Genomic DNA, 26,704 nt, shown 5'->3' with positions numbered 1-26,704 from the left:
ACTGTGGACACAGGAGTGACGCAAGCAGATCTCAAGGGCCTTTCATTTGCTTTCAAAGAAAAGCTACATGGAATGTGCAGAGCAGTGCATGCATCCATCTATCTTTCCCATAATGAATACATGGAAAAGGGTATACACAGTATCTCCTGATGGGGCAAACCAATACATTAGTTGCACAGACATGTCACTTGACTGGCACTGACTACTTTGCTGTGTATGTGTGAACTGACTCCCAGGAAAAGCAAAGTTTTTGTGATGGTGGAAGCTAACATGGAAGTCTCAACTCTGCCATTTGATCAGAATGGCTCATTGACACATGCATGTGACCACCTGATGCCACAGTCACCTAATGACAAACATATGCAAACCAATTCCATGCTATCAAAATCTGTTGAAATATTTATGGACAATAGATTCTCATGGTTTGTTTCATAAAGAGCAGCGTAGCTGTATCAAAAACTGTATCCTATTTTTACTTGAAGCTTTGGCCTTAGAAAGTGTGCCTATGACTTCAGTGGTTGCAGTCAAGGAAAACATGTAGGAGACAACATCCTAATGAAGCACTTCCAAGGCAAACAGCTTCTACTGGTACATGATAAATCTAGTTTTGGTTAGGAGCAAGCAACTTTACCTTTTAAGCCATGAAACATTCAAATTGATTACTAGATTCCCTGCATTTTTACAATGACATCAGAACAATCTGCAATTTACATTAGGGTTTGAACTGGGATGCAAAACTCTGAACAGCCACTATTTGTAATAAACTGTGATGATGAGGATTGAGCAGATCTATCAATGGTACTCAAGGTCGTTATGGCCAATTTAAGTTCTACTGGTTGCATTGAGTTGGCTCTAAGTACTTCTAAATCTGAATCCAACACCTTACTGATGCAGAAAAACTTGGGAGGGGGCTTCCTAAAGGACAGTCTTTTAAGACAGAGGAATTTGGTTCAGATTAATACTACAGCAAGAAAAGATTGATAATTAAAGAGCCAAAACAAACACGTTATAATCTCCAAGTTTGTAATGAATGGATCTATTTAAAAAATTAAGTAGCAGCCATAGCACCATGATCTGTGGTGAAAAAGGGCTAATTTATCTTCCCATACCACAATAAAATAAAAGTCTTCCCCTGTTCCCCAGATCTTATTAGTACTAGCATATTAAGTTGCTATTGATCCCAATAGAAATATCCAACTTCAGCCTAAATATAGCTATATTAGTTGGGATGGGTAAATGGTGTTTTCACTTGAATTACAACTGCTAGCATTTCTCACCATTAGCCATTTTGACTTGGGTTGGCAACATCTGGAGGGGCTTTGTTAACTACTCCCACTCTAAGGCAAGGATGGGGAACCTTTACTCCTCCAGATGTTAGATCACAAATTCTATTACCTCTGACTTCATCTTGCTTAGGATTCTGAGAAGGTGAGCCATAGTTAAGAAATCATAGAAAGGCCATAGGGTTTTCCCATTCTTGTTCTAAGTCCCATTTTATTAAAGCTAAAGAAGAGGGTCTTCTTTTGGAGAAGGATGGCATAGCTCAGTGATAACTTGTTGCAGCTAAATAGAAGCTTAGAAAAAGAAGAGTGAATAAGCCTTCCTCACTTCTTATGAAAATATTCCTTTGGGTTTTGCTTTAGAGTTGCTGGGAGTTGGACAGCATATTCAAATTATTATTATTATTATTATTATTATGAATAATAATATGGGTTTCAATGAAAGGCTCTGCGGTCTCCTCATTTTGACCTCATGGCCTTCACATGACTCTAGGTGTGAATCCCAAGGGGCCTGCTGAAGAGAGGTCTGTGCAAGTGAGCCTCATATTTGTGGTGGGGATCCGGTGGAGTCTCATTCTCAGTCCTATCAATAAACCTGGGCTACAGAACTTGGTGTAGCTAATATGGGGCTGCAGAAGCAAAGGAATGGAAGAGAGAGACACTGCAAGATAATAGCCCTATCTTCCTACTCATATTTATTCAGAAGTAAAGCCCATCTTTTTTTTCAGTGGCTTATTGTTTAGATAAGTGAAACAGAACAGTAGCGTTTGATGCCTTGTTTGTTTCCTCTGTGTGGTGCAAAGAAAGCAGGACTGAACTTTCAGGGTATCAATATACAAAATAAATACAAGTTATTCTAGAATATTCAGAGTTGGGTTTTGAATGGACTAACCTCACATACATATTTATTTGTGTGACTCAAGGCTCATATGACCTAAATCAAAGACACTGTGATCTTTGTTTAAACTTTGCTTCAAATCCACCTATGGAAGAATAATGGGAATTTAGTAACCAATTATGTTTTAGAGAAGTAGCCTTCACATTCTAGATTTAGCTGCCAATACTTTATTTTTAAGAGAGGTGTCTGCAGATAGTGCTGATCTATATGATCAGCAGAACCACACAGCAGAACAAAAATAAGCTAGTAGGAGATTTCATAGAAACATAAGGAACAATCTCAGCCTCAGGCAGGGCTCTTTAGAAGAAGAAGAGGCACCTGGGAACTTATCATCAGAGCAAATAAATAGAACAAAACAAGAACAGGGGAGGTTTCTAAGGAAGTTTAATGGGGAAGGATTACACTAATCTCCCAGAGAAGAAATATCTAGGTGAGTTTGCCACCATCTGAGGAAGCCAAGCATAACAGAGGGACTGTCTTTTGGTCAAATGGTTCTTTTGGTTCCCCAAAAGAAGAAAACTAAGCTTATCAACAGTAAATATGAGTGTCAAAAACCACAGGGAAGAAAGTGTTTTCTAATTTATCACACAGAATGTAAAACGTTTGACTAGCTGTCCATTGGGTGTAATGTCATGGATTTGTGCTCAATGCAGTGAGCTCTTGATTTTCAAGAACAAGTCCATTCCTTTGAAATGAAGGTGGCTGAGTTGGAGATGCTCAGAGAGGTATATTACTGAGGTCTTATAAGATGTAATAGCATCATCTTACTCTCAAGATGATAGCTTCTTTGCTGTGCAGGGGAAGGAGATCAAGCGGGTTAAATTGCTCCATAATGCCTATAAGTTACTTAAAAGCATAATACTTAAGACTCAACTAGAATGTATTCTACAATATAAGAAAGGGTCAATCCAGTTCCAGAAGATCTCTAACAATGTCCAAGAATCTGTAAAATTAAAGAGGGTAAGGAAAATTAAGATGGTAAGGTGAAAATAAAGGATGCCCAAACAAAGAAAAAATGAAGAATAAAAATGAAAAAGAAATTGGAATATATTGTAATACCTTTATATAACTCTATATTAAATCCACATCTGGAATACTGTGTACAGTTCTTGTTGTCACATTGTAAAAGGATGTAATAGAGCTGGAAAATCAGGCAGAAGAGGGCAACCCAAATGATCAAGTGGCTTGAACACCTGCCTTAAAGGAAAAGAGATTTGGGACTCTAGCATAGAAAACAAGCACTTGAGGGAGTCGTTCCTGAGCCACACAGAAGCAAGCATGCATGGACAAGGGGTTTTTGTCCCACTTTCTCAAAACACGAGAGGTCATCCAATGAAGCTGATTAGAAAGGGATTTTGAATAAACAAAACAAAACACTTGCTTCACACAACATACAATCCATGTGTTGAATTCATTACCACAAGTTATGGTGATGGCTACCAATTTAGATGGCTTTAAAGATAGTTGGATAAATTTATAGAGGACAAGTTTATTATGGGCATTTAGTCTTTACAAGTTAATGCTACCTCTGTATTAGCAACAGAATGCATCCAAATATAAATTGCAGAGAAGAATTTGTGGGAGAAGGGTGTGTCTGAAGACACAATCACTTGCTTGCAAGCATCTCAGAGACATCTGGTTGGCCAGTCTGAGAAACAAAATGCCATACTAAGATGGTCCTGGTCCTGATCCACAGGGCTGTCCTTATGATTTTAACAATAAAGTAAGGGGGGGGGGTTGTGCTTAGGAAATTACCATGGTAGAAGAGCCTTAATAATATGTACATGCAGGGTCTCTTTATTATACAAGGGAATAATTTATTATGAGATTTCCACTACCATAATCTAAACTAGCATAGGGTAAAAAAACCCAGTGCTATATGATTCTGCTGAATTTCAGCTTTTAGTATCATGCCATTGAAATTTTACTGTCACTGTACAGATCAGGTCTGTATTGTTCTGATCTATATAATATATATCAGAGAATATGGATAACCAAATTTCCTTCCATCCTTAGTGACTAAAAAAAAAAGCTGACTAAGCTTTTCAAACCAACTAACCTCAAATCTTACCAAGATGCAAATCTAGGTCTATCACACGATGCCATATTTTAATTCATCACTAAGGTATCTTCAAGGAATGGTTAAAAAAAAGTTAAGATGGCAGCTGTGATGGTACAACTGAAAGCTCTGCCTGTTTTCATGTGCAATGCAGTGCGTGTAAAAATCAGGCAGAGCTTCGATTGCACCAACACAGCTTCCATCTTGACTTTTTTGACCACACTCTGTGGACACCCCTGATTCATCAGGAAACAAATCAAAGTCAATGGGGATTAGCTCAGATGGCACAAACAGAAAACAAGTATGGAATCAAAATCCAAATGGGAAAAGTTAAGTGTGCCAAAGTGCAAATTTTTTTTGGTATGTGAAAAGATGCACTTGCTCTACCCAACCACTGGATCTCTATTTTCCCTCTGTCATATTCCTAGGGAATACTATGGCTCCATCCTAAACATACCTCCTTGTTTTGCCAATCTTATCTTCAACAAAGCAAAACAAAACAAAACAACAAAACACTGATCTATTATTTGCCAGATGACTTGACAGTCACCAGCATGGGCACAAATGAGCATTTTCTACAGCAAGGGTCTGGAGCCCACATCCTGTGGCCAAATTTGTCTCCTAGACCCTTTTTCACTCCCCCGGAACATAATTTTTCATGAAAATTAACAAAAACAAGAAACTGAATAGATGTAATTAAGATGCCATTATTTTTAACGTATCAATTACACTTAAATTCCAGTGCCTCCAACCTTGCTCTCTATTCAGCAATATTTCAGCTCCATTTCCTAGGATACTGTTTCTCAGCCTCAGCCACTTGAAGATGTGTGGACTTCAAATCCCAGAATTCCCCAGCCAGACATGGGGAATTCTGGGAATTGAAGTCCACACATCTTCAAGTGGCCAAGGTTGAAAAACACTGTCCTTGGATGACATCCCAACATCACTGTCATGCCATCTGAAGTCCACAAAGTGGAGGAGGAGGAGAAAAAATGTGGTCCTTGAGTACAAAAAAGGTTGTCTGCTCCTGTTCTTGGGGAAAGCATGAAAATATTAACATTTTCTCTACCGATGGAACCTGATTTAATTGGTTGATAGTTTGTTGGATGCATTTTCTGGTGAAAACTTGAGTCAGTGCAACAGGAGGCATCTCATGCAATGGGTTTTCTAGAAAGGCTTTGCAAGTTACCCTAGCTTATCCAAAGAATCAGCTGCTGTCAACATTAAGTGAAACAACATTAGAGCTGGAAGGGTATGTGGAGAGAAATCAGGGTTTGATTCCTTTAGCGGGACCTTCGGTGGATTAAGGATGAACCCTTGAGAGAACTAACCCGAAGAGCAGAGAGTGAGTGATGAAATTACTGGCAGAAGGATCCCAACCTTGATAAGAGGGGTTTGAAATGAGAACTAAAAGAAATTGCTGCTTGGGTTCACACAACACTCTTAACCAGGTCAGTTAAGGGTCTCACAAATGCATTTGCACAATACGTTGAGCTTGCTAGTAACTCATGCGGCTCACCATGTTGTGGAAATGCTTATTCAATAGAAGAGAACATCTGTGGCTCAGGGTTGAACTGTGGAGTCCTTGGTGCTCTCTGAGCTTGGTTGTTTGCTTGAAGATGTTTCATTGCTTGACTAGTTGCCTATGTTGCCTAGTCAGGCAACAAAACATTTGCGAGCAAACAACCAAGCTCAGAGAGCCCCAAGGACTCCACAATGCTTAGTCAGTTAGGCCATCATGGTTCAAAACATTAATCCCCAAAATGGGTGAATTCAGTAACCAGGTTGAACAGGTTGTGTGAATACAGCCACTGAATTTCAGCCCAAGTGTTAGCTTAGTGACCGAATAAAATAAAATGAAATTGTTATGTTTCTATCACATCTACTCTGGCGAGTAGTCTAACTCATCATTAGAAATCAACGTGTCTGAGTTCTGTTTGTGTTTGGCTTTGTTTTTTGATTTGCTGCTTGTCCGACTGATTTCCTTTCCTTCTGTCATCTGCTGATAAGAGAAACCTTTGTCATCAGCAGGATCCCAGTCTTGGTACTTTTCACTCTCAGCAGAGGCAAAGCCTTCTTCAACTGAGAATGGATCAACATCAACATCGTAACGCTGGTAGGTGCTTTGGTGCAAGGCCTCTTCTCGAGCAGTGACTTCCAGTGTACTGTTCCATATGCCGTAGCCAAAATAAATCAGCAGCCCTAGAGAAAAGAGGAGAGAATATGGCCCATCAATGACTATGTTCACATATCATGTCCGCCATGTTTCATTTTAATCATGGTTTGTTGAAAGAGCTATGAGCAAGACAGAAAGTAATCATAGCGTGTCTGATCAATCTGTGTCTTCTCCTCTTTTAACTGCTTTTGCTAAAGAGGAAGGCTGTCCTACATTATGACTGTACAAAGCTTTGAAAGGCACTTCACTTTGACAATGCTTGAAATGGGATAACCCTTCCAAAGTTGCTTCAGGAAATAACGCAGGATTTTCCTCCCACTTCTAAAGCAAAGTAAGGCAGCCATATTGTTTCACTTCACCTTGCTACTGAGGCCTCTTCCAGCAGTCCCAATGCCCAGAAAAAGCTTTTACACATCTTCAAATATGTGGAGAGGTTGCTCTGGGCAACCTGAATATGAGTTCTGTATCTGAGGCAATGAGAAGTACCTCACTGGGGCAAATTGTGTTGCCTCACAGCCTTGAGGAGCAGGGTCATCTCCATAGTATGAAGTGCCCAGGGGAGGCAACTCACAGAGGCCCACTGTATTCACTGCCATAAAGTTGAATAGTTTACTTTATAACCCTTACAATTCAACTATGGAATATAAACACTGGGGTGCCGCAGGGTTCGGTTCTCCCTCCGTTCCTTTTTAACATTTACATGAAACGGCTGGGTGAGATCATCTGTCACCATGGGATGAGGTATCATCAATATGCTGATGATACTCAACTGTACATCTCCATCCTGGGTGAGGTAAGTGATGCTGTGACTACCCTCTCTTGGTGCCTGGGGGCTGTAGGGGTCTGGATGGGTAACAACAGGCTTCAGCTGAACTCTGGTAAGACTGAGTGGCTGCTGGTTAATGGCTCTTCCGTATCTGGGACTTTGTCCTCTTTGGTTCTGGATGGGGTAGCACTGTACCAGACAGACCCGGTGTGTAATCTGGGGGTCCTCCTGGACTCACGGCTCCTGCTCAAAGAGCAGGTGGTGGCCATGGTCAGGAGGGCCTTTGCGCAACTTCGTGTTGTGTATCAGTTACGCCCCTTCCTGGATCAGGAAGCCCTTCGAACGGTCATTCATGCCCTTGTTATCTCCCATATAGACTATTGCAAGGCACTCTACATGGGGCTACCCTTGAAGGGTATCCGGAAGCTACAGCTGGTCCAGAATGCAGCTGCGTGGGCTATCTTTGGTGCCCCTAGAAAGATGCATGTAACACCTTTGCTGCTCGAGCTGCATTAGGTACCAGTCTGCTTCTGGGTCCAGTTCAAGGTGCTGGCCATCACCTTTAAAGCCCTACATGGCATGGGGCCAGGTTACCTGAGGGGCCGCCTCTTCCCTGATACATCAACCTGTCCCACCTGATCATGCAGAGAGGGCATGTTGTGGACCCCGTCGGTAACAGAATTCTGTCTGGTGGGGTCCAGGAGTTGGGCCTTTTCTGCAGTAGCTCTCACCCTCTGGAACATCTTGCCCCCAGAGGTGAGGCTAGCCCCATCGCTCCTGGCCTTCTGGAGGAATTTGAAGCCCTGGCTCTGCTACCTGGCTTGGGGTGGGGAGGGGAGTCATATGTTTGGGGATGGCTAGTGCCCTAGAGCGCTCGTCGCATACGAGGACTAAGTTAGATCATTTGCCATTTGGATTCTATTTTTATTCATAATTTTTGCTGACTTGTAATTGTATTTTTGGATACTGTATTTCTATATATTGTATTTTTATTGTATATTTGTTGTTTTATTGATTGTTTTGCTGTAAACTGCCCAGAGTCCCTCTCGTGGGACGAAATGGGTGGTGACAAATTTGATAAATAAATAAACAAATAAATAAATAATTGGCTCGATTCTATGATTCCTGCTTCTTCCACAATAAACTCTTTCTCCCTCCTAAATATGTTTTATTTATTACATTGTTCAGCTACAAAACAAGACACCTGGGCAGAAAAGGAACAATGTAAGAGAATGACAGTCTGGAATCTATTTTTCGTTTTCCTTTAGCTTTCCCACTTTTATATTTTTCATAGGAAGACAATCAAAACAAGCTATATGCATCACCTAATTAACTTTAAAAAAAATCAGAGAGGCTACCCATTCATTTCCCTCCCTCTAGGTTATTCAAGGATCAAGCAATAGAAAAAGATAAAGATTAAAAGGGGTCATCAAAAGGAATAATCTGCAAATATAGTAAAAATTTAAGTAATGGATGTGATTTAACATGAGGCCATTTTACATAAGGCTCCAATAGTCCCCATTTAAATGTCGTCTCAGATGGTCTGAGATAATTTTTTCAATCTAGTGAAGGTATGTAAAGGCATTCTGTAATTCATTAATCAATATCATTGTTTAACTATGGCTTAACTAGAGTGGGTTCACACAATGCACTCTAAGTCATAGATCATGTTTTATAAGCTATATCTGGAATCACATTATGCCTTAGGATGTTGAGTCAAGTGATTTTTGAAAAGCCAATTCAGAGATTTCCCTTCTCCATGCTAATGAAAATAATAGATTTCTCTCAGGCTCTTGAGATATGCTGAATGGACAGCAACTCTCAGCTGGCATGGTGTTTCTTCATGGCTTCATAAATCATGAACATTTCCCCCGTTTGTTACTTGTGGTTTTGAGGCAATTTAAGGTGCTTCCAAGTCATACCCCCAACACTGAAGGTACCATCAAATCAAGAAAAACCTCGAAGACGACATGGATTAAAGTTTCAATACAATATTGGGTAGTCTCAAATTTGGAAACTCTGCTTTGATTACTCCCATTTCAAGTTCAGGACATACCCACAAAACACCAGACGGCAAACCGTATCCAAGTGATCTTTGAAAGTTTCAGCATGAGATAGATATTCACGAGCATAGCAAATGCAGGGACGAAAGGCAGACAAGGGGCCATGTAAGGCAGCTTTTTGGGGTTTTCTGGCTGTTGAAGGATAACAAAGACCAACATAATGATCAGCAGGACCATCAGGACCACCAGAAGAATCGCCCACCAACTTTGGTCATAAAGATAGTCCACTCCAAAGATAATGAAAGAGCAGAAGACAAACATAAGGACAAACAGCAAGAGTACACAGGTGGTAACTGTCTGGCCTGTAGCTGCTGTAGGCCTGTCCATTTTCCCTGGCAGTCCAAGGTGGATTCTCATAGTGTAATATCGTGGTCCTATTAATTTCTTCAACTTGATGAGATAGATGTTTTCAGACTCATCTGCTTCTATTCCTGAGGTCATGTCAACTGTGCCATAGTTGGGATGGTTGATGTTGTAGGTGGACTTATCTGATTTTCCAATTAGCATCTCATTGTCACCCAAGGAAGGCAGATTCTTTGCACCACAGGTGTTGGTGGGGGGTCCTGCAAATTCTTCCCCTTCACTAACCGGAGAGCAAACTTCTTTTTCACAGTCAGCTAAAATCCCTTCTTTCTTTTTTGTGTGCTCTTCAGAAAGGAATTTGACAAAGCCATCAATATCACTCTCTGGTTGGTACCGCAGAAGCAGGACACATACAGAGACCAATGTGTAGGCAAGCAGAGTACCAATGGACATCATCTCTATCAGGTCCCTCAGGCTTACTAGTAAGGAGAGGAGTGCTGCCAGAAATCCTGAGACAATGCAAGCTACTACAGGAGTCTCAGTATAAGAACTTACATGGGCCAAGAATCTAGGGAGAAAAGAAGGAAAGTTACATAACATCAACTCCCTACTTGACATCAAGGACAGGCAAAGCATCAGACAGTTGGGTGGGATAGGATGTCATGGTATACTGCCCTTCAGGTGTGTTGGGATAGACTGTAAAATTCCCAGCCAGAACTGATCAAAGCTATATTGACTTAGAATTCTGTAAGTTACAGTCTCCATAGTTCTGGAGGACAATGCGTTGAAGAAAGCGAATGTACCATGTAGGAAAGCCCCAACATTTCCTTAAAACTTTCAGTGAAGAATAGGGCATAAGGTAAATTTGTCCCACCTCCAGTATCCTCAGTTGCAGCTCACTTTACTTACTCCATTCAGTTATGGGGCAAGGAAAGTATCTGTAAGGGAAAATATTGGACAAAAGAACCCAGTTCCTCCAACATACACACAGACTTGCCCTAACATTTAGCAGCATGAGATATGGGGAAATGGAGAGTGATGTCCAGCTGTTCCTTCAAAACCTCCTCATCGTTTCTCTTTCTTAGACTACAGAATTGTGTGTGCCAGACAGCCTGCTTTGCATTGCTAACTTAGCTTTCTGCCCTCTGAAAGACCCTAGTAATATTGAAATGAGTCAAAGCCCAGTTCAGTTGGCTTCTCCACATGAAATGGCTGACCCCACATGCCACACACTACTGGCACAGCAATATTCATAATTTGGCTTTGATGCATGTCCCTTCTCATTGAACCTTTCAACTCTAAAATAAGCTCCTTATGTTGTTTAGAGTTTAGATGTAGGCCAAATATATTGAAATTCAATTCTCTGCTCATTGAACCACAGTGACTCTGGAATATTTACGTGGCAATAGACAATGGACAATTGTCTATGACTTCATATATGATTGATGAAGTTGTGGATAAGAACTGCACTCATATGCACCTCTCCTCTCTTCATGACTTCTACAGTGAGGAGATCCCAGCTTAAACCAGAGTTGCCCATTCCATTTGAGCCAAAGAACTTAAAGAAGATCCTGACTTGTTATCTTGATTATGTAATTAAATTAGAATTTTCTGGTTTGAACTTAATGGGAAATATTAATTAAACACAAACCACAACCCTCTCTCCATAGAAGCTGACAGATGATGGGAAGGACGAGGGAAGAACATGGAGCCATTGCACTCATTCAGCTGTCTGAAAATAGCCTGTCTGTGTGACTGCATAACTGCTTTGAGATGTTGTCTCGGGATTGAAGAAAACAACCACTCAAGGAGAACCTCACAGCAGATTTCTCCTTGTCAGGATTTGTAGTATTTTAGGCATTTATGTTTGCTTGCATTGTGGTTGTCAACATTGTGAGGATGTGTTAATGTCTTACCTGAAGAGAAGCCCATCACCAGCCATAGCATAAATGACTCGAGGCATTGGGAAGAGGGAACCCAGCAAACTCACGGTCAGCCCAGCCACAGATCCAATTGCAACAATGAACTTAGCCGTGTAGAATTCATGAGCTGCAAACATCTCCATCAGGGGTGATTCAGTATCAATGTCATTGTACGGCACCACCAGCGTTAAGATGATGCTCACCTATTGCAGAAATTGGGAATACATTACAGTCAGGGAGAGCGACACAGATGAAAGCAAATTTGAGGCTTCACTAATATCGAACTTCAATACACTATTTCAAAATACTAGCATCAAACATAGTTCTGCTGGTGTTTGACTTTTTTGGTAAAAAACTCTGTGAGGAGAGCAAAAAGTTGACAGTTTCAGAGGGTTTTTCGGTTGGATAGGGTTTTTGTTTGTCTGTTAGTTTATATATTTGCCTTTGGGCTGCTCTTGATTTCTTGTTTGTTTTGCATCGTTCTTACCTTTTTTAAATTGTGAGCCATCCAGAATTGTTATGAATCAGACAGCCCTCTAAATGGAACAAGTAAAAAATAATAGAATAGAATAGAATAAAAATAAACTACGCTACCCTAAACATCACTTTGGTACTACTATGTCCTGCTTTAAAAAAAAAAAAAAGCCCCAAACCTTTAGTTTTGCAGATCTAAAAAGTAGACAGTTCAATACTGTAAAGAGAAAATTAAAACCCGCAGTAAATGTTAGATGACCTTATAATTATTGGTGATCAAGTTCTGGCTTCATTGACTGAAATGGGTCATGTCTTGCCATTGGCTCAGCTTCTGAGAAGTTGTGGAATGTTTATGAATATTCCAAGAGTTCAGATTTAAAAAACAAAACAAAACATCAGTAGGCAAGGTCAAAGGATAGATGGAGTTGTTGGATGGGCAGCATTTTTGCAATAGTTAACTGTAAGTACATGGAAGATGTGCATGGGAGGATTATGCAAATAGGGGCAATTTGTAATGCGAGCAGCATGTGCATTGTGTATCAATAATGTGCCTGTCTCTGGGTATGAAAGAAAGAACGTGAATGTAGAATAGGCAAAAACAAGATCAGAAATAGCACATTTATCTCAGTCTTTGTTAGCAAAGCTGGCTTAAGATCTTCTGCTGCCTGGATAGGAGAAGAAATTATTCCCCTCCTCTATATACCTCTCCCATATTATTCCTCTCCCCTACCATCTTTCTGGTTATTTTATTTTGTCAGGACTAAAATGTTACAAATGCCTCTTTCTTCTCTCTGGCACTACAACTGTTAGAATAATAAGCTAAATATCCCATTCGATTGTCAGTTAAAATTCCTTTGGCTGTCTTTTCATGAAAGTCAAAACTAGCTGTTGACCACTGACTTGGAATGCTGTCTACGGTATTGTCCCCATATTAGTGGAGCAGAATTCCAGCTGATTTTTTTCCTCTGGTGGATTTTTTAAAAGTTTTGTAACTGTTGACATTTGCAAAGTGTGAAGACTTTAAAGGTATTTTCTCCTATTTTAGGTAACTATTATGTATCTCTGTGGTTTTGGGACTTCTGAAAGGAGTTGGTTGGCCAGCAGATGATGCAGAAACAAGGGGGGCCCTTGGTCTGATCCAGTCTGGAGCTGTTCTTGTATTCTCCATGTACATTACAGTTCCTATATCTGGGCTGCTTAAATTTGGATGACCATAAGAAATATTCTTTGCTCTAGATTTTTATAGCCCAGATATGACAGCCCTGATATAAATTACTAGACTACCTTTTTAAAAAAAAATGCAAATCACTCTGCTTTTGTTCTTTGAGATAACTTACTGTGATGCTAGTTGGGAACTGTGGGAGCTGTAATCCAATTTGTCCTGGATACCAGGTTGGGGAATTAACTTCAGGGTACAGGGCTGGCTGACAAATATTTGAAACAGGGTCTTTTGTTTTGAAACAGCCATTACATGCACCTTTTCTATCCTGCAAAGCAGAAACTTTCATTGAGGACTATGTGAAATTTGTTACTTACAGATACATATGCTACCAGACATATGACCAATGAGGCAGTGATGGCATATGGGATAGATGTGTTGGGACTCTTGGCTTCTTCTCCCGTGGTAGCAATGATGTCAAAACCAATGAAGGCATAAAAACAAGTGGCTGCTCCTTGTAGTACCTGCAAGATATTTAGTATCATATAAGGTTGCCCATTAATGCTTTAAGGTAAAGGTAAAGGTTTCCCTTGACATAAAGTCCAGTCGTGTCCGACTCTAGGGGGCGGTGCTCATCTCCGTTTCTAAGCCTTAGAGCCGGCCTTGTTCGTAGACACTTCCGGGTCATGTGGCCAGCATGACGACACGGAACGCCGTTACCTTCCCGCCGAAGCGGTACCTATTGATCTACTCACATTTGCATGTTTTCGAACTGCTAGGTGAGCAGGAGCTGGGACTAGCAACGGGAGCTCACCCCACCACGCGGTTTCGAACCACCGACCTTCCGATCGGCAGCTCAGCGGTTTAACCCGCAGCGCCACCGCGTCCCTCCTATTAATTAATTAATGCTTTACCTGATGGTTAAAGTTCATTGTATCTTTAGTTAGAAGTTTCCTCCCTGCACTGTCTGCAAATCAATGCACCCTCCCCCGTTACATACTTCCATAAATTTCCTGGGTTGAGTAGAATAGCTTTACTTACTACTTTTCTGTTATTCCCCTTCCCATTTTTTTTATGATGAAATAGTTGGGCTGCATGGAACAAGATGAAACCAATGCAAAACAAATAAAACCTTGCAAACTAGGAATCTTTTAATTAACAGCATATTGTACTTCAGTAGCCTCTCTCAGCTTGCCAGCAGAAGTGCAGTTCTACAGCAAAGGAAGTAGAATTTGGCACCAGGTTGCTGATTACTTATGAGTCAGGTGTGCACATTTTTTGTTTCACAAAGCAGCTGTAGCAGAAATTAAGATTCAGTGCCATAGTACACTGGTAGATAACTATAATAATGTCATACATGCATTTTTCCTAACAGGATGACCACAACTTTAGAATGGATATTTTCACTGGGAATGAATATAAGAGAAAGCATTAAAGTGTATTTTTCCTATGGTGTTGTCTTGATCCACAGGCTACCCATTCAATTGCTTTTTGATTAAAAAGAAGTCACAGAATTCCATATAATGTGCAGTTTAAAGCAGTCCTTTGGACTTTTCCTTTGAAAGAATGTTACTTATTCATACATACTGTATATGAGTTTTATCTTGTTACATGATTTAAATAGGGATAGAGCCTATTATACAGAAAAAGCAAAGGGAAAAGAAAGGAAGTGTCTCAAGAAAGACAGCAAGAAGAACAGTAACAGTTTTCCTTGCAATTCTGTTAAAACTGAATGCTCCTTCAAAGCAAAGCAACACATAATACCTTCTATTACCAGCAAAGATTGCTTCCAACTCTGCTTTTTATCAAGCAATAGTGATTTTGAAAATAAAAGGCCATGTCTTGGGGGCATCAAACTCTTTTCTCTTGTGCATTTTCTGAATCAAACCTTCAGGTGAAAGCATTATAAGTCTAACCAGTTAACTTAAACTCTAGGTCAGAGTAGTAGTAGTAGTTTGTTAACTGATTAGTCCTGTGACCTTATCAATAAAATAAAATTGAGGTCAGAGTAGATATTTGCAGTCTCTACTCATCCTTGGTGAAAAATCTATGTCAAGGAATCAGGGAATCCCACTTTCATTTGCACTAGACAAACAGCTGGCACTAGCACATTGCTTTTAATGCATTATTCCCCATTGTGTGCCTGTTTACTCTCTTGTAATCCTTTCCTCTCCAATCTCTCCACTCTGTGTGGGGGGGGATGGGTCAGACACAGGACAATGTGTACTAACTGACTATACTATAACAGCGAACACCTGATTGAGAGAGAGATGCTGTAAAGGTCGCAAATGCACACCTTGGTTGCAAAGTTATTTTTAAAGCACCGTCGTAACTTTGAAAGGTCACTGCATGAGGCAGTCAGTAAGCGGGGTCTACCTGTAAGCATCAGCCAATCAGCATTAGGCAGTGTCCGAAGCAAACATGCTAGACCCCCACTTCTTTTCTCTTACTCACAAGCAGCCAAATCAAACCTCTTAGTATCTGATCTACTTTAAAGGGACACAATTTCTTCATTATCTGGCTGTAAAGGGGCAGCAGAAAAAGCAAAGCGTATTTATCTCCTACATGAGCAGTATCTAAGTCATCTGGAATAGAGACTAAATGTGACCAAACCATATTGGGCAACTGCAGCTGTTGTCCTCTATGCAAGCCAGAAATGGCCGGTTCAGATGAACACCATTTCTAAGCCTAATGTCTCCCTAGGCTAGGTTTTCTTTTACAAAACGTGCCATAGCATTGTAACCCTAACTGCTGAATGGTTTTTTTTTTAAAAAAGCCAACAATCTGTGGGAGCAAAGGACACAATTGAAGTTATTTTCTTTATTCCCCCCATCATGTAGGAGAGTGAATTTTGCAAGGCAAATGTTGGTGTGGGAGATAATTTTACTCTGACGTAGACTGAACCATTGGGCATAGTAAAAAAAAAATCCCTCCCTCTTCTTTATACATTCTTTCATGAATGTCAATCTGGCCTGGTTGGAGAGAATCCTTTGGGAATTAACAGGAAAATATGGGAGGGTGACAAATAGAAGGTGACCCATTTTCTTTGAATAAGCCAGGATGATTACACAATAAGAGAAGGCATGGGTACATTCTATTAGATTGGCCCTCCTAACAAACCTGCTTTTTGCTTGTATCATTGTTCTTTTCAAAGAGCTACTTACCTACCTTTTGGTGCTACGCATTTAATTATGCATTGCTTAATTAGTTTGTTAAGTCATCAACCCTTCAGAGAGCAAAGTAATTGTGTTTATGAATTGTTAATTTCACCCTCCTGAGCAATTCCCTTTGGGCCATGTTTAATTTTGATAACTGAGGAGGGAAGTGTTCTCTTTTTCGTTTACCTGAATGAAATTCAGGCATGTGCTTCAGAGGAGTGTTAATTTGAAAATGACCAGTAAAAGGTCATTTAGTAGGTCTCTGCCTAGAGAGGAAAGAAAAAAATTTAGAGAGAAGTAGAGGAGTTGGGGGGGGGGTGTCAGGGAATTCCAAGGGGTTCAGAAAGAGTTAATCAAATCTAAACCTGCCCATCTAGATAGAGGGGAGAGACTGGCCAAACCTCAAATTCTGAGCAGCCAATCTGAAGCAGAAAAGTCACCCTTTCTCCTAAGTGAGCTCTTAAAAGGGGTATAAGATCCATTTTGTCTTTCATCACAGGGAGATGCACCTCATCACCTGGAGAAAAGTTGGAGAATTGGAAGGAAATAACTGTTAAGGTCTGCGTTCTGTGTGCATGTGCCTGAAACTAACTGCAAGTTAAAGCCCATAGGATCCATAAAACTTTCCATTTTTCCCTTTCTCCCACTGTCTTCAGTCCTCAATTATTTCCTTGGGCCAACCAGATGCTGTTGCCAAGGTCTTGTCCTGAAGTCTGGAGACTGTGGGGGTCTGAATGAAGAGTTACAGGCTGAAGCTCAACCCTGACAAGATGGAGTGGCTGTGGTATTTGGGCCACTCAGGTCTGGAGATGTTCCATCTTTAGTCCTAAAAGGCTGCCCCTTATGGATCGGTATACAAATTGGGAGTCTTCTTGGAGTCCCAGCTCCTGCTTCAGGAACATGGGGCAACTGTGACCAGGAAGGCTTTTGTACAAATTCCAATTTATACCAATGTATACCAATTGCACCCATTTTTGCTTGGCTTGCATTTGGATTATTGCAATGCTTTGTATAAGGGGCAGTTCCTGAAGACCACACAGAAGCTACAGCTGGTCCAGAACACAGTGGCAGGAGCAATTATGAGCATGCCACAATATATCCACATTATGCCTCTGCTTCATGAGTTGTATTGGTTACCAGTAAGCTTCCAAGTGTAATTCAAGGTGCTGTTTATCACTTATAAAGCCCTTCATGGTCTAGGACCTGGTTATCTGAGGGACCCTCTGTAGTTTCTGCCCAGTGGGCTTGTTCCAGGTCCCATACATTAAACAGTGTCACCTGATAGGACTCAGGAAACAGACCTTCTCTTTCATTTCACCTGTCCCTTGGAATACTTCCTCCCCGCACCCCCAAGTTTTGTATGGCTCCCACCCTGCGAGGGCTTATTTAAATGATCCATTAAAATCTGGCTCTTCCCCCAGGCCTTGGGCTAGCATGGGTAATGGACCTTTTGTGGGATGTTTGTTAGAAGTTGTGTTATTTTTCTAGACATTTGCTTTATGTTGCATTGTTTTGAATGGTTTTATATTGTAAGCTGCTCAGAGTTGTGATGGAGTTGGGTGGCTTATACATTTAAAAAATAGACACATTCCTATCATCCCAAAACTCCGGCTGTATTAACTGAGGTTGGTAGGGCTTAGAGTCCAAACAACCTCTGGAAGACAATTCTGCTGTTACTAGCAATGTTGTTACATATATTTATGCTGGGAACTTCACTGACTCCTCCTCATAGAAGAAAGCATTTTAATCTCCCTACTGAAGCTCCCAGCTCTCCAGAGAATATTTTGAAGGCACATGGGATGCTGCAAGTATTAACTGAATCCCGGTGGAGGGCTGAACAGCAGAAGAAAAAAAACGAACAAAAGGTTGGAAAAAACTACTTGCAGTTGAAATAAATAATAATGTTATTATTCCACAGCCCAATCTGTTTTGGACTCAAATGGTCCTTCAGGGCACTGTGCCTAGAATACAAACTCAAGCATAGTGGCTTTTGAGTCCACAAGGTTAACTGTCACTATATTTACATTTTATTGAAATGACGAAGTAAAATAAATATATGGAAGAGACCATTTGTGTACATGGAAGCATGCATAGTCTGGATTTCACTTTGCAAAATACTGGCTCTGTCTCATTATAGACAGGCTAAAGGTGTGCATCTGTAAGATGAGAAGGCAAATTTTGCAGTTCATTCTAGGACAGCAAGGTGCACAAATCCAAGTTCAGCTACAACATTATTGTCATGGTTATGTTTAGAATAAAGGAATGGGATATCTCAAACATACAAGCTAAATGACAAATAAACCACTCATAGTGTTTGCAAAACATTTCCTTCAGCAACCTAATTTGTAGAGGAAATGCTTTTTATTTATTGTTATTGTTGGGCAATTCAGATTCTAATGATATTTGTTATCAGTGTAAATGTGTTCAGCATGAATGGAACATATGTTCATTAATTATCCCATTATGTCAAGTTTCAAAACAATTTTTGTTCTGCTTTGTTCTTTTAAATAAACACATAGCCCAAAAGTTACTATTGTCATGAGGATGTAGAAAATGTTTATGTACAATTTACATATTTTAATGTATTTTGTGCAATTGATACTATAAGGATGCTTCTTATTTTTTGTAAATACAAATTTGTAATCTGTTCTACATTGTCCTCTGTATAATTTGAATTAGTATAGCTTTCATTTAGCAAATAAAGCCCTAACATGCATCATTTGGTACATACAAATAAAAGGCTCCTTTGAGTCAAGTTTGAATCTTGGTCACTTTGCAAACATGTCCACATAGTTTTCTGGACAAAAATAGCAGAAGAGTTTGCTATGCTATCACCTGGGACATTTTTTTCAATTTTCCAGTCTATTCCAATGCCTGGAATTCTCTGTTTGTCTCCCATTGATATATTAACTAGTCTGGATGCAGCTTAGGTTCCAAGCCCAGACAATCCACACAATTTTACATTACCATCTCAAAAGTACATCAGTTTTTATGGAACTTTCTAATGAAGAACGATGGACAGCAATTAGCTCTGTAGCCGAGTCTGCTTACATGGGCTGTGGCATTTCTGTCTAGTCAGAACCATTAATAATCTACTGTCAACTATCTAGAGATCTATCACTAGTTCTCAATTTTCCTTCTATCAACTTGCCATGAAATATTCACTCACCCCCGACCATCCAAATGGCAGGAACTGCCCCTCAGCCCAGTTTTCTCCATTCACATAGACGAATCCAGCAGCCATGATGAAGATCCACACAGCCAAATTGATCACATTTAACACATTGTTAAATCCCACTGAGTTCTTCACTCCCAAAGCAACGATGATAGTTACAATCACTGCAATAACCAATGCTAGCAGATCAGGGTATGACTCTTCCCCTTTACCTGTGAAAAGAAGAATTATGAGGAATTCCAGAAATCTAGACAGAACCAATATGGTGGCAGAGAAAGTCAACTTCTGAGAACCTTTCACTCGAGGCATTTATTACCATGCTATGCTATGCTCATTCACATTTCACAGAACAGTTACATGACAATGCCATCACATAGTTGCCCTCATAGCTTCTGTGTTTTTTCCGTCTTTCTGGGGGAAGTTTAGAAAACTTGTTTTAAAAGAACCACTTGCCCAATCTCCACAGTTGTTTAATATATTTTCCTTCCAGAACAAAGGACAAAATGGTGCCCTTTCCCATGCCATGCACAGGAGTGGGCCAGAGTAGCAGCTGAATCTTTCTCCAACTCTGGTGATAGGACAGTATCCTTTAAAAAAAAAAAAGTCAGAGGACTGTGTTAAGAGGCACAGATAAACCATGTGTGGTATATGCTTTCTGAATCCCAAACCTTGCCTTTTGAAGCATCTGCCTCACTCTGCCCAATAGTAGGGCTGACCCTATGTATTGCATATTAACTTGGAGGCTGCAAATCTTGAAATAGGGTTATGAAATAATTAGTAACATCTTGGCATATTTATTTTCCAGCCAGAATTCAATTGCTTTTCAGAGTCCAACTAGCAAGATCAGGCATAGAAAAGAGTATACATCCAGGACATTCTCACCCAATCCATTCAAAGTCCCAACGCTGTCAATCATCCAGTGACTGATAGTGTGATTGGCCAGGGAATCAAACATGCTGCTGAGCGCACTGGCACCGGCTGCTGTGCCAATCAGGTATTCAAGGATTAGGTTCCATCCAATGAAAAAAGCCACAAACTCTCCCACCGTCACATAGCTGTAGGTGTAGGCAGAACCTGTTGTTTTTGGTACCCGCACCCCAAATTCAGCATAGCAAACTCCTGAATGGAGACAAGAAATATATGCAACCATCAATAATCAGAATGCAGACAGAATAAAACAAACAAAACTCAAATCCTATCAAATATCCTAACATCGAAAATCTAGATTGCAAAGTAATTAGATTTTAAGGAAGTATATGGCATTCTTAAGTCAAGTTTTAAGTGCTTGTAGGGAATAGATGATGGCCACTCATAGTAATGGTCACTCATGCCCTTGTCATCTGAATCTGGGCTACTATAGCTCATTCTGCATGGGGATGGCCCTAAAGCTACAACTGGTGCAAAATGCAGCTGCCTGTGTCACAACAGGTAGGAGCCATTATAGTCTTGTTACACCTCTGTTGCAGGATCTGCATTGGTTGCCGGTTTGATACCAGGTACAACTCAAGACATTAGTTATTCCCTATAAATGTCTTAGGACATGGCTACCTTCCAGGTGGTTTACTCCAAGTAGAATCTGCCAGGACAAATCCCCACATAGATCATTGGTTTCTCTTACTTTCCCAGATCATTGGTTGTTTTTCCATAGAGTGGTGTTTCTCTGCATGCTGGCTGGGGAATTCTGGGAGTTGAAGTCCACACATCTTCAAGCTGCCAAGGCTGAGAAACACTGCCATACAGCCTTTGGGGACTGAAGATATGGAGGCTCCAGCAATTGAAAGTAGGGTGCTCTGTGTAAAAGGTATGACAGACAGTCATTTGGATGATCATTTTAATTCAGTATGTTATTTTTATTGTGTTAAGGGTAAGGGCATTGCATTTCTGATAGTATTTATAATGCTTTAATGTGGCTCTGTAAGCTGATTTGTCTCTTGATTGAAGCAGCACATAAACTCTAGCAATAAAATGAAATATTCCTCAGATTTGTGTTTCTCATCCTCTTTAGTTTCTGTTGTTTTCAAACTGGTTCTTTTCTGGAGCAGGGACCTAATAATAGCAGCAGCCACGGGGATTTTTTGGTTGGATAATTGCATCTGTAGACTTCAGGGATAAGTACTGGTAAGTTACAAACAGAATGGGTCTAGCACACATGTCTTATATTGGTGAGGACAGGAGAAAACTGACCCAATGAAATATTGCAGAAGGGCTGGATTGAGAGCAAGACCCTCAGTCTGCACAAATCTTCTGGAGTAGCATGAAAAGTGAAACATACCGTTTTAACTCGGAAAGAAAAGTGTGTCCTACAGTGATCAGAACATTAGAAAACAGTGCTCCAGCCATGCTCCCATCCATGTGAAGGAATTATCAAGAGATTAGGAAGCACATTGTACCTATTACAAAAGAGGAAACTCAACAGATGTTAAACCCAAATCCCTCCATTAATAAAAAGCTAGGGCTCTCTGTAGCCACCCAATATTTCCTAATACAGTACTTTGAAGGATATAGAGCTCAGGCCCATGACGTTTACGTTGCTTCTGGCAGCATCCCCCAGTCAGAGCAAGTAGGCAGTCTTGGGTCAGTTTCTGGGCCCTGCAAGATGCATTATGAAGACTTTTTATCCCAATTCCAAATGGTCCTGTACAACTGAGGCATTAGGAAAAGATGATGGGGAGCCAAAGGAGGTGCAACGTGCATTTTGGGTAGTGGCTGTGTTTTTCCCCCTTTGGAGTCCTTGGTGCTCTCTGAGCCTTGTTGTTTGCTTGCAGACATTTCATTGCCAGGCTAGGCAACATCCTCAGTGCAAAGAGAGAGGCCCACTCGTTGCCTAGCCTGGCAATGAAACATCTGCAAGAAAACAACAAGGCTCAGAGAGCACCAAGGACTCCACAGTTCAACCCTGAGCTACAAATATTTGCTTCAATTTTTCCCCTTTGCTTGATTTCTAACAGATAAAATATTATATTTACCATCCTACACCTATTTCCTCTGAAGTAGTGATTAATTTTAGTGGAGATGACTGTCAAAAGAAGTGTGCTTAGGTCTGTTGTCTTATCTTCCTCTCCAGTTGCCATTCAGTTGTGCAGGTAGTCCTTGTTAGCAATTGCCTTGGACAGCAACTGTTTGCAGCTATGATTATAATGAAAAAGTAACTTTGCAACCAATGCATGTATTTACAACCTTTGCAGCATTCTCTCTCAGTCACATGTTTGCCATCACAGTAGGTTGGTGCAGTATCACCTTGTCCTGTGCCTGGCTTGTTCTGTTTCCCTTTTTTTGCCCCCTCGCAGGGCGGAGAGATTGCCTAAACAAGCTATCTCTTCCTGAGCTGCTTTTCTCTGCAGTGCAGTGCTTCCCCAAAAGGTGCTAACTGCAAGTTAACAAGCAAAGCTATGACATTAATTAGTTAATTACTGTAGAACCCTCTGGCCCACTTACTGCCTGAAACTGACCAGACCTTAATCAGTTTCACACTGAGGGCTTTCTTTTGCCTCTAAGCAGCTTTCAGCAGCAGACAGCCAGAACTTGTACATTCCTTTCAATGTGTATTCCCCATTGTGTGCCTGCTTAATCTCTTGTAATCCCTTCCTCTCCAATGAATGTAAATACAAACATTAATTCTTGCTAATTATCCTAGCGCCAGGGTGAGCATTCCAAAGGGTGGGGGAATGGGGAAAAAGCCCTATAAGATTTGCCCTTTTGCCTGGCTTCCTTGTGAGTTAAGTTCTGGAAACCTTCCCTGCTGTTTGGGTTCACTCGGTTGTTTGGGGTTGTATCCTTCTGACACTGTAAAGCAAAGGAAAGCTGAAGTAAAATCATAAGCACAGTCAGGGTCATGTGATTTTCACTTAGCGACTGCTTTGCTTAACAACCAAGTCACTCGAATCAATTGCAGTTGCTAAATGAGGCGCACCTGTACTTTGAATGTGAACTCTGCTATTCTGCTACTCTTTCATGTAACCAGAGGGCTCCAGTAATGCAAGTGGGGTGAAGCAGCAGGATGAATTAAATTTGATGGAGTTGGGGAATACTTTCTCCAAAACATACCTTCTGCACATCACTGGCCTATAAGCATGCCCTTGAATACTTCTTTATATTTAAAATGACATAGGGTAACAAATAGCAGTTACTCATGCAAAATACATGCTATAAATGTTTACTGTTCATTATGATAATGCTAAATTATCTGTTTGCTCTTCTGATAATAGTCTCTACTGCCTCATTTCTTCCCAAATTAGTTTTTGGGGGGTTTTCTCCAATAATATGATAGAATTGTAGCAATTTTATTTTACCCGTTTTTGCAATAAGGCCACCGAATGTGCCAAACTGCACAGACACTAATGTCAGTTCCTGATAGTACAAGGTTCTATTGTCAAAGATCAGGTACATTTCAGTCTCATTTTAAATGTACTCTTCGAAATAACAATTTTCAAAGAGATATTTGAGACTTTTTTTTCTGTCAGTGGTGTTCAGGGACAAGGAAGTTTGAACAAGAAAACAAAAAACTCCCTATCTCCACCACCCCTTGCCTGCAGCTGACCCTTCACACACTGGCTTGCATATAAAGTAATTATTCAGAGCTGATTAAAAATGCATGCAATCTGCAAATGCAAGAGAAGAACAATGTCTGAAAGATTTATGAAACAGATGCCACAGTGAAAATAGATATTCTCTTCCAGGCTTTGACTTGTTATAACTCAAAGTGAAGTTGGTGGCTAATTTTAGCCTGTGGGGAAATAAGGTTTAATGAAAGATGTACCTTATCTGGGCTCCTAAACTAAACAGGATTAGATCAGGTTGGTGGAAGACTACAAAAAAAAAAACCACCCCAGAACTGTAGGTTAGAGTTGGGAGGTTGGGGGAAAAAAAACTCATGGCAGTAGGGTTACCAAACTCCTTCTGCAGTATTGCTAAGAAAATTGCATGGATGATACAGTTACTAAAACTGAGTTCTCTTTAATCTGACAAAGGAACTACCGCTCTGGTTACAGTTTTTATTTGAAATGTTTGCATAATATTCTGTCCCTCCAAAGCTCTGTTCCAGAAGGCACAAGGAATGGGTCCCAAGAGAAAATCCACACATGTCCAATCCTTCTCTTTGGAGAGGCACCCTGGAAGGAAGGGGAGAGCTGAAAAGGTCTTTTAGCTCACCCAAAAATTGCACAAAGCACAGGTTGCATGAACAATGACATGTTAGTTAAACCAGTTTATCAGATAAATATAAACAAACAAATAAATAGGTCAAATAAATCTATTCCACTTGAGAGAATCAGACACACAATATATTTTAGTGAATACTCAGCATCTGGAAGATGTTGACAATTTTGGACTGATTTTGTGAATGCCCAATTAAAGGCGTTGGCATCATCATCTTTATCATTATCATCCCAAGTGCTAACAGTGTGCATAGCTTTTAACAACATGGAAGTGGCAAGATCTGAGAGGCTTATGGCCTCAAATTCAGCCCAGCAGAAATAACAGAACAGAAGCATTTTACCCCTAGTAACAGAAAGATGCTGAGAGGCTGCTCCAGAAAGGTAGTTTTGAGCAGAGATTTAAAATTAGTAAGAGACATGATATCATGCAAGTGTAATGAGAAATGGAAAGTTTAAAGCAGATTTCCTCTGGATGCCTTTGGATATTAATTTAAGAATTGAATCATGAGTCCATCAGAAGTAGGCAGAACAAGACAGAGCTGGAGACACTGCTATTACCAGGGTAAGAAGAGAAGAAGGAGAGAACAAGGCAGTCCTTCCTGATGTCCTTTCTCCATATCTGTCATTCACCTACATTTGCCAGAGCCACAAATGCCTGCAGCCAGTAGCCACCAGCCACAAATGCCATTTAACTAATAGCCCACAACTTCTAAATAAAGGTCAGAAAAATTGTATTGAAATGAGAGAGGGAAAGAGAAGAAATACTGTTGTCTTTCACTAAAGAAGCCAAATTAATAGTACAGGTAGTCCTAGCTTAACTACCACAACTGGGACCAGAATTTTGGTTGCTCAGCAAAGCAGTCATTAAGTGAATCTGACCCAATTTTACAACCTTTTCTGCAGTGGCCGTTAAGTGAATCACCACGGGCATTAAGCAAACCACATGGTTGTTAAATGAATCATGCAGTTCCCCATTGATTTTGTTCACCAGAAGCTGGCTGGGAAGGTTGAAAATGGTGATCACCTGACCACAGGATGCTGCAACGGTCATAAATGTGAACTGGTTTCCAAGTGCCCAAATTGTGATCACATGACCATGGGACACTGCAAAAGTTGTAAGTGTGAGGACCGTCCATTAGTTGGTTTTTTCAGCACTGTCATAAGTCCGAACCATCACTAAACAAATGGTTGTTAAGTGAGGACTACCTGTAATGAAGTTTATATAAGGTGCTGTGTATTTAAAAGTATTATCTTCTAACAAAGCAAAAATATGCTATGATCTCTCTTAGCAGAAGCCCAGTTTTGTCTCTTTTTTTCTCTGTGTAAAACAGCAGATTTATGCATCCTTTGAGGCTAGGCATTATCTGCCAGAAATCCAATTATTCTACAACCAAGTCATTCTGTGTATGTGAAAAGAATACAGCTTTCGATTATTGGTCTGTTCAGCATTCATGTAGGCCATGAAGGTTTGTTCCATCTTTTTTTAAATAAACAGCAGGGCTTCCAACAAGAGGCTCTAATGTGATTCTTTAATGTTCTTTTGAATTAGGAGCAGATTTGCTCAATTTGGCATGATTCCTTTTTTTTTTTAACAAAATCAGAACAGACCAGTAGAACAACTGGTTGGAAATGGAAATAGGACCATTTGAATTCTTTTCCTATCTCAAATCATAAGCAGTAAACAAAACATTGTTGGTATGATAATCAGTGTGATAATATCATTCAGCAACAAATAAACACAGCTGGATGTTTAGTTTTCTATAGAGCTGGCTATAACTTTAAAAAAAAATCCAGGTTCTTTGGCTCCTTAAAGCATTTTTCCCCAACTTGGTTCCTTCCAAGTATGTTGAAATATAAAGCCTTTCATTGCCACTCAGAACAAGTTCTATACATCTGGATTCACACCTGGTTGGCCAAAGGTGCCTTACTGGGTATCAGTGACAACATCTTATCATGCAGCTGTGTTCCAGATGTTAGTGTTTATTTATATTTCTTCAACTCTTGGAGCCATTTGTCCCCACTTTGCCAGTTTCCTTTCTCTGCAAGATTCATGTTAGACAAATTACACAGAGAGAAGATGGTGACTCCCATTTTCTTTGTGGTCAGGTTAGTTCCATC

The 26,704-nt window shown here is 40.3% G+C and overlaps 1 protein-coding gene across 1 annotated transcript in view; it reads right to left on the bottom strand.

Annotated features, from left to right (window-relative positions):
• Positions 1-4,056: 4,056 nt before the first annotated feature.
• Positions 4,057-26,704, bottom strand: part of SLC7A14 (solute carrier family 7 member 14) — a 32,719-nt gene continuing 10,071 nt past the window's right edge. Inside the window, exons 2-7 of the mRNA XM_063306450.1 lie at positions 20,316-20,552; positions 19,428-19,645; positions 13,478-13,624; positions 11,462-11,670; positions 9,236-10,113; positions 4,057-6,439 (exon numbers count right to left, since the gene is read on the bottom strand). Coding sequence (XP_063162520.1) covers positions 6,120-6,439; positions 9,236-10,113; positions 11,462-11,670; positions 13,478-13,624; positions 19,428-19,645; positions 20,316-20,552 — 2,009 coding nt within the window. The 3' untranslated portion in view covers positions 4,057-6,119. The remainder of the gene's footprint in view (positions 6,440-9,235; positions 10,114-11,461; positions 11,671-13,477; positions 13,625-19,427; positions 19,646-20,315; positions 20,553-26,704) is intronic.

This window comes from Candoia aspera, chromosome 6 (assembly GCF_035149785.1).
Source record: "Candoia aspera isolate rCanAsp1 chromosome 6, rCanAsp1.hap2, whole genome shotgun sequence".
NCBI classification, from domain to species: domain Eukaryota; kingdom Metazoa; phylum Chordata; class Lepidosauria; order Squamata; family Boidae; genus Candoia; species Candoia aspera.
This window is presented reverse-complemented; position numbering and strand designations above follow the sequence as displayed.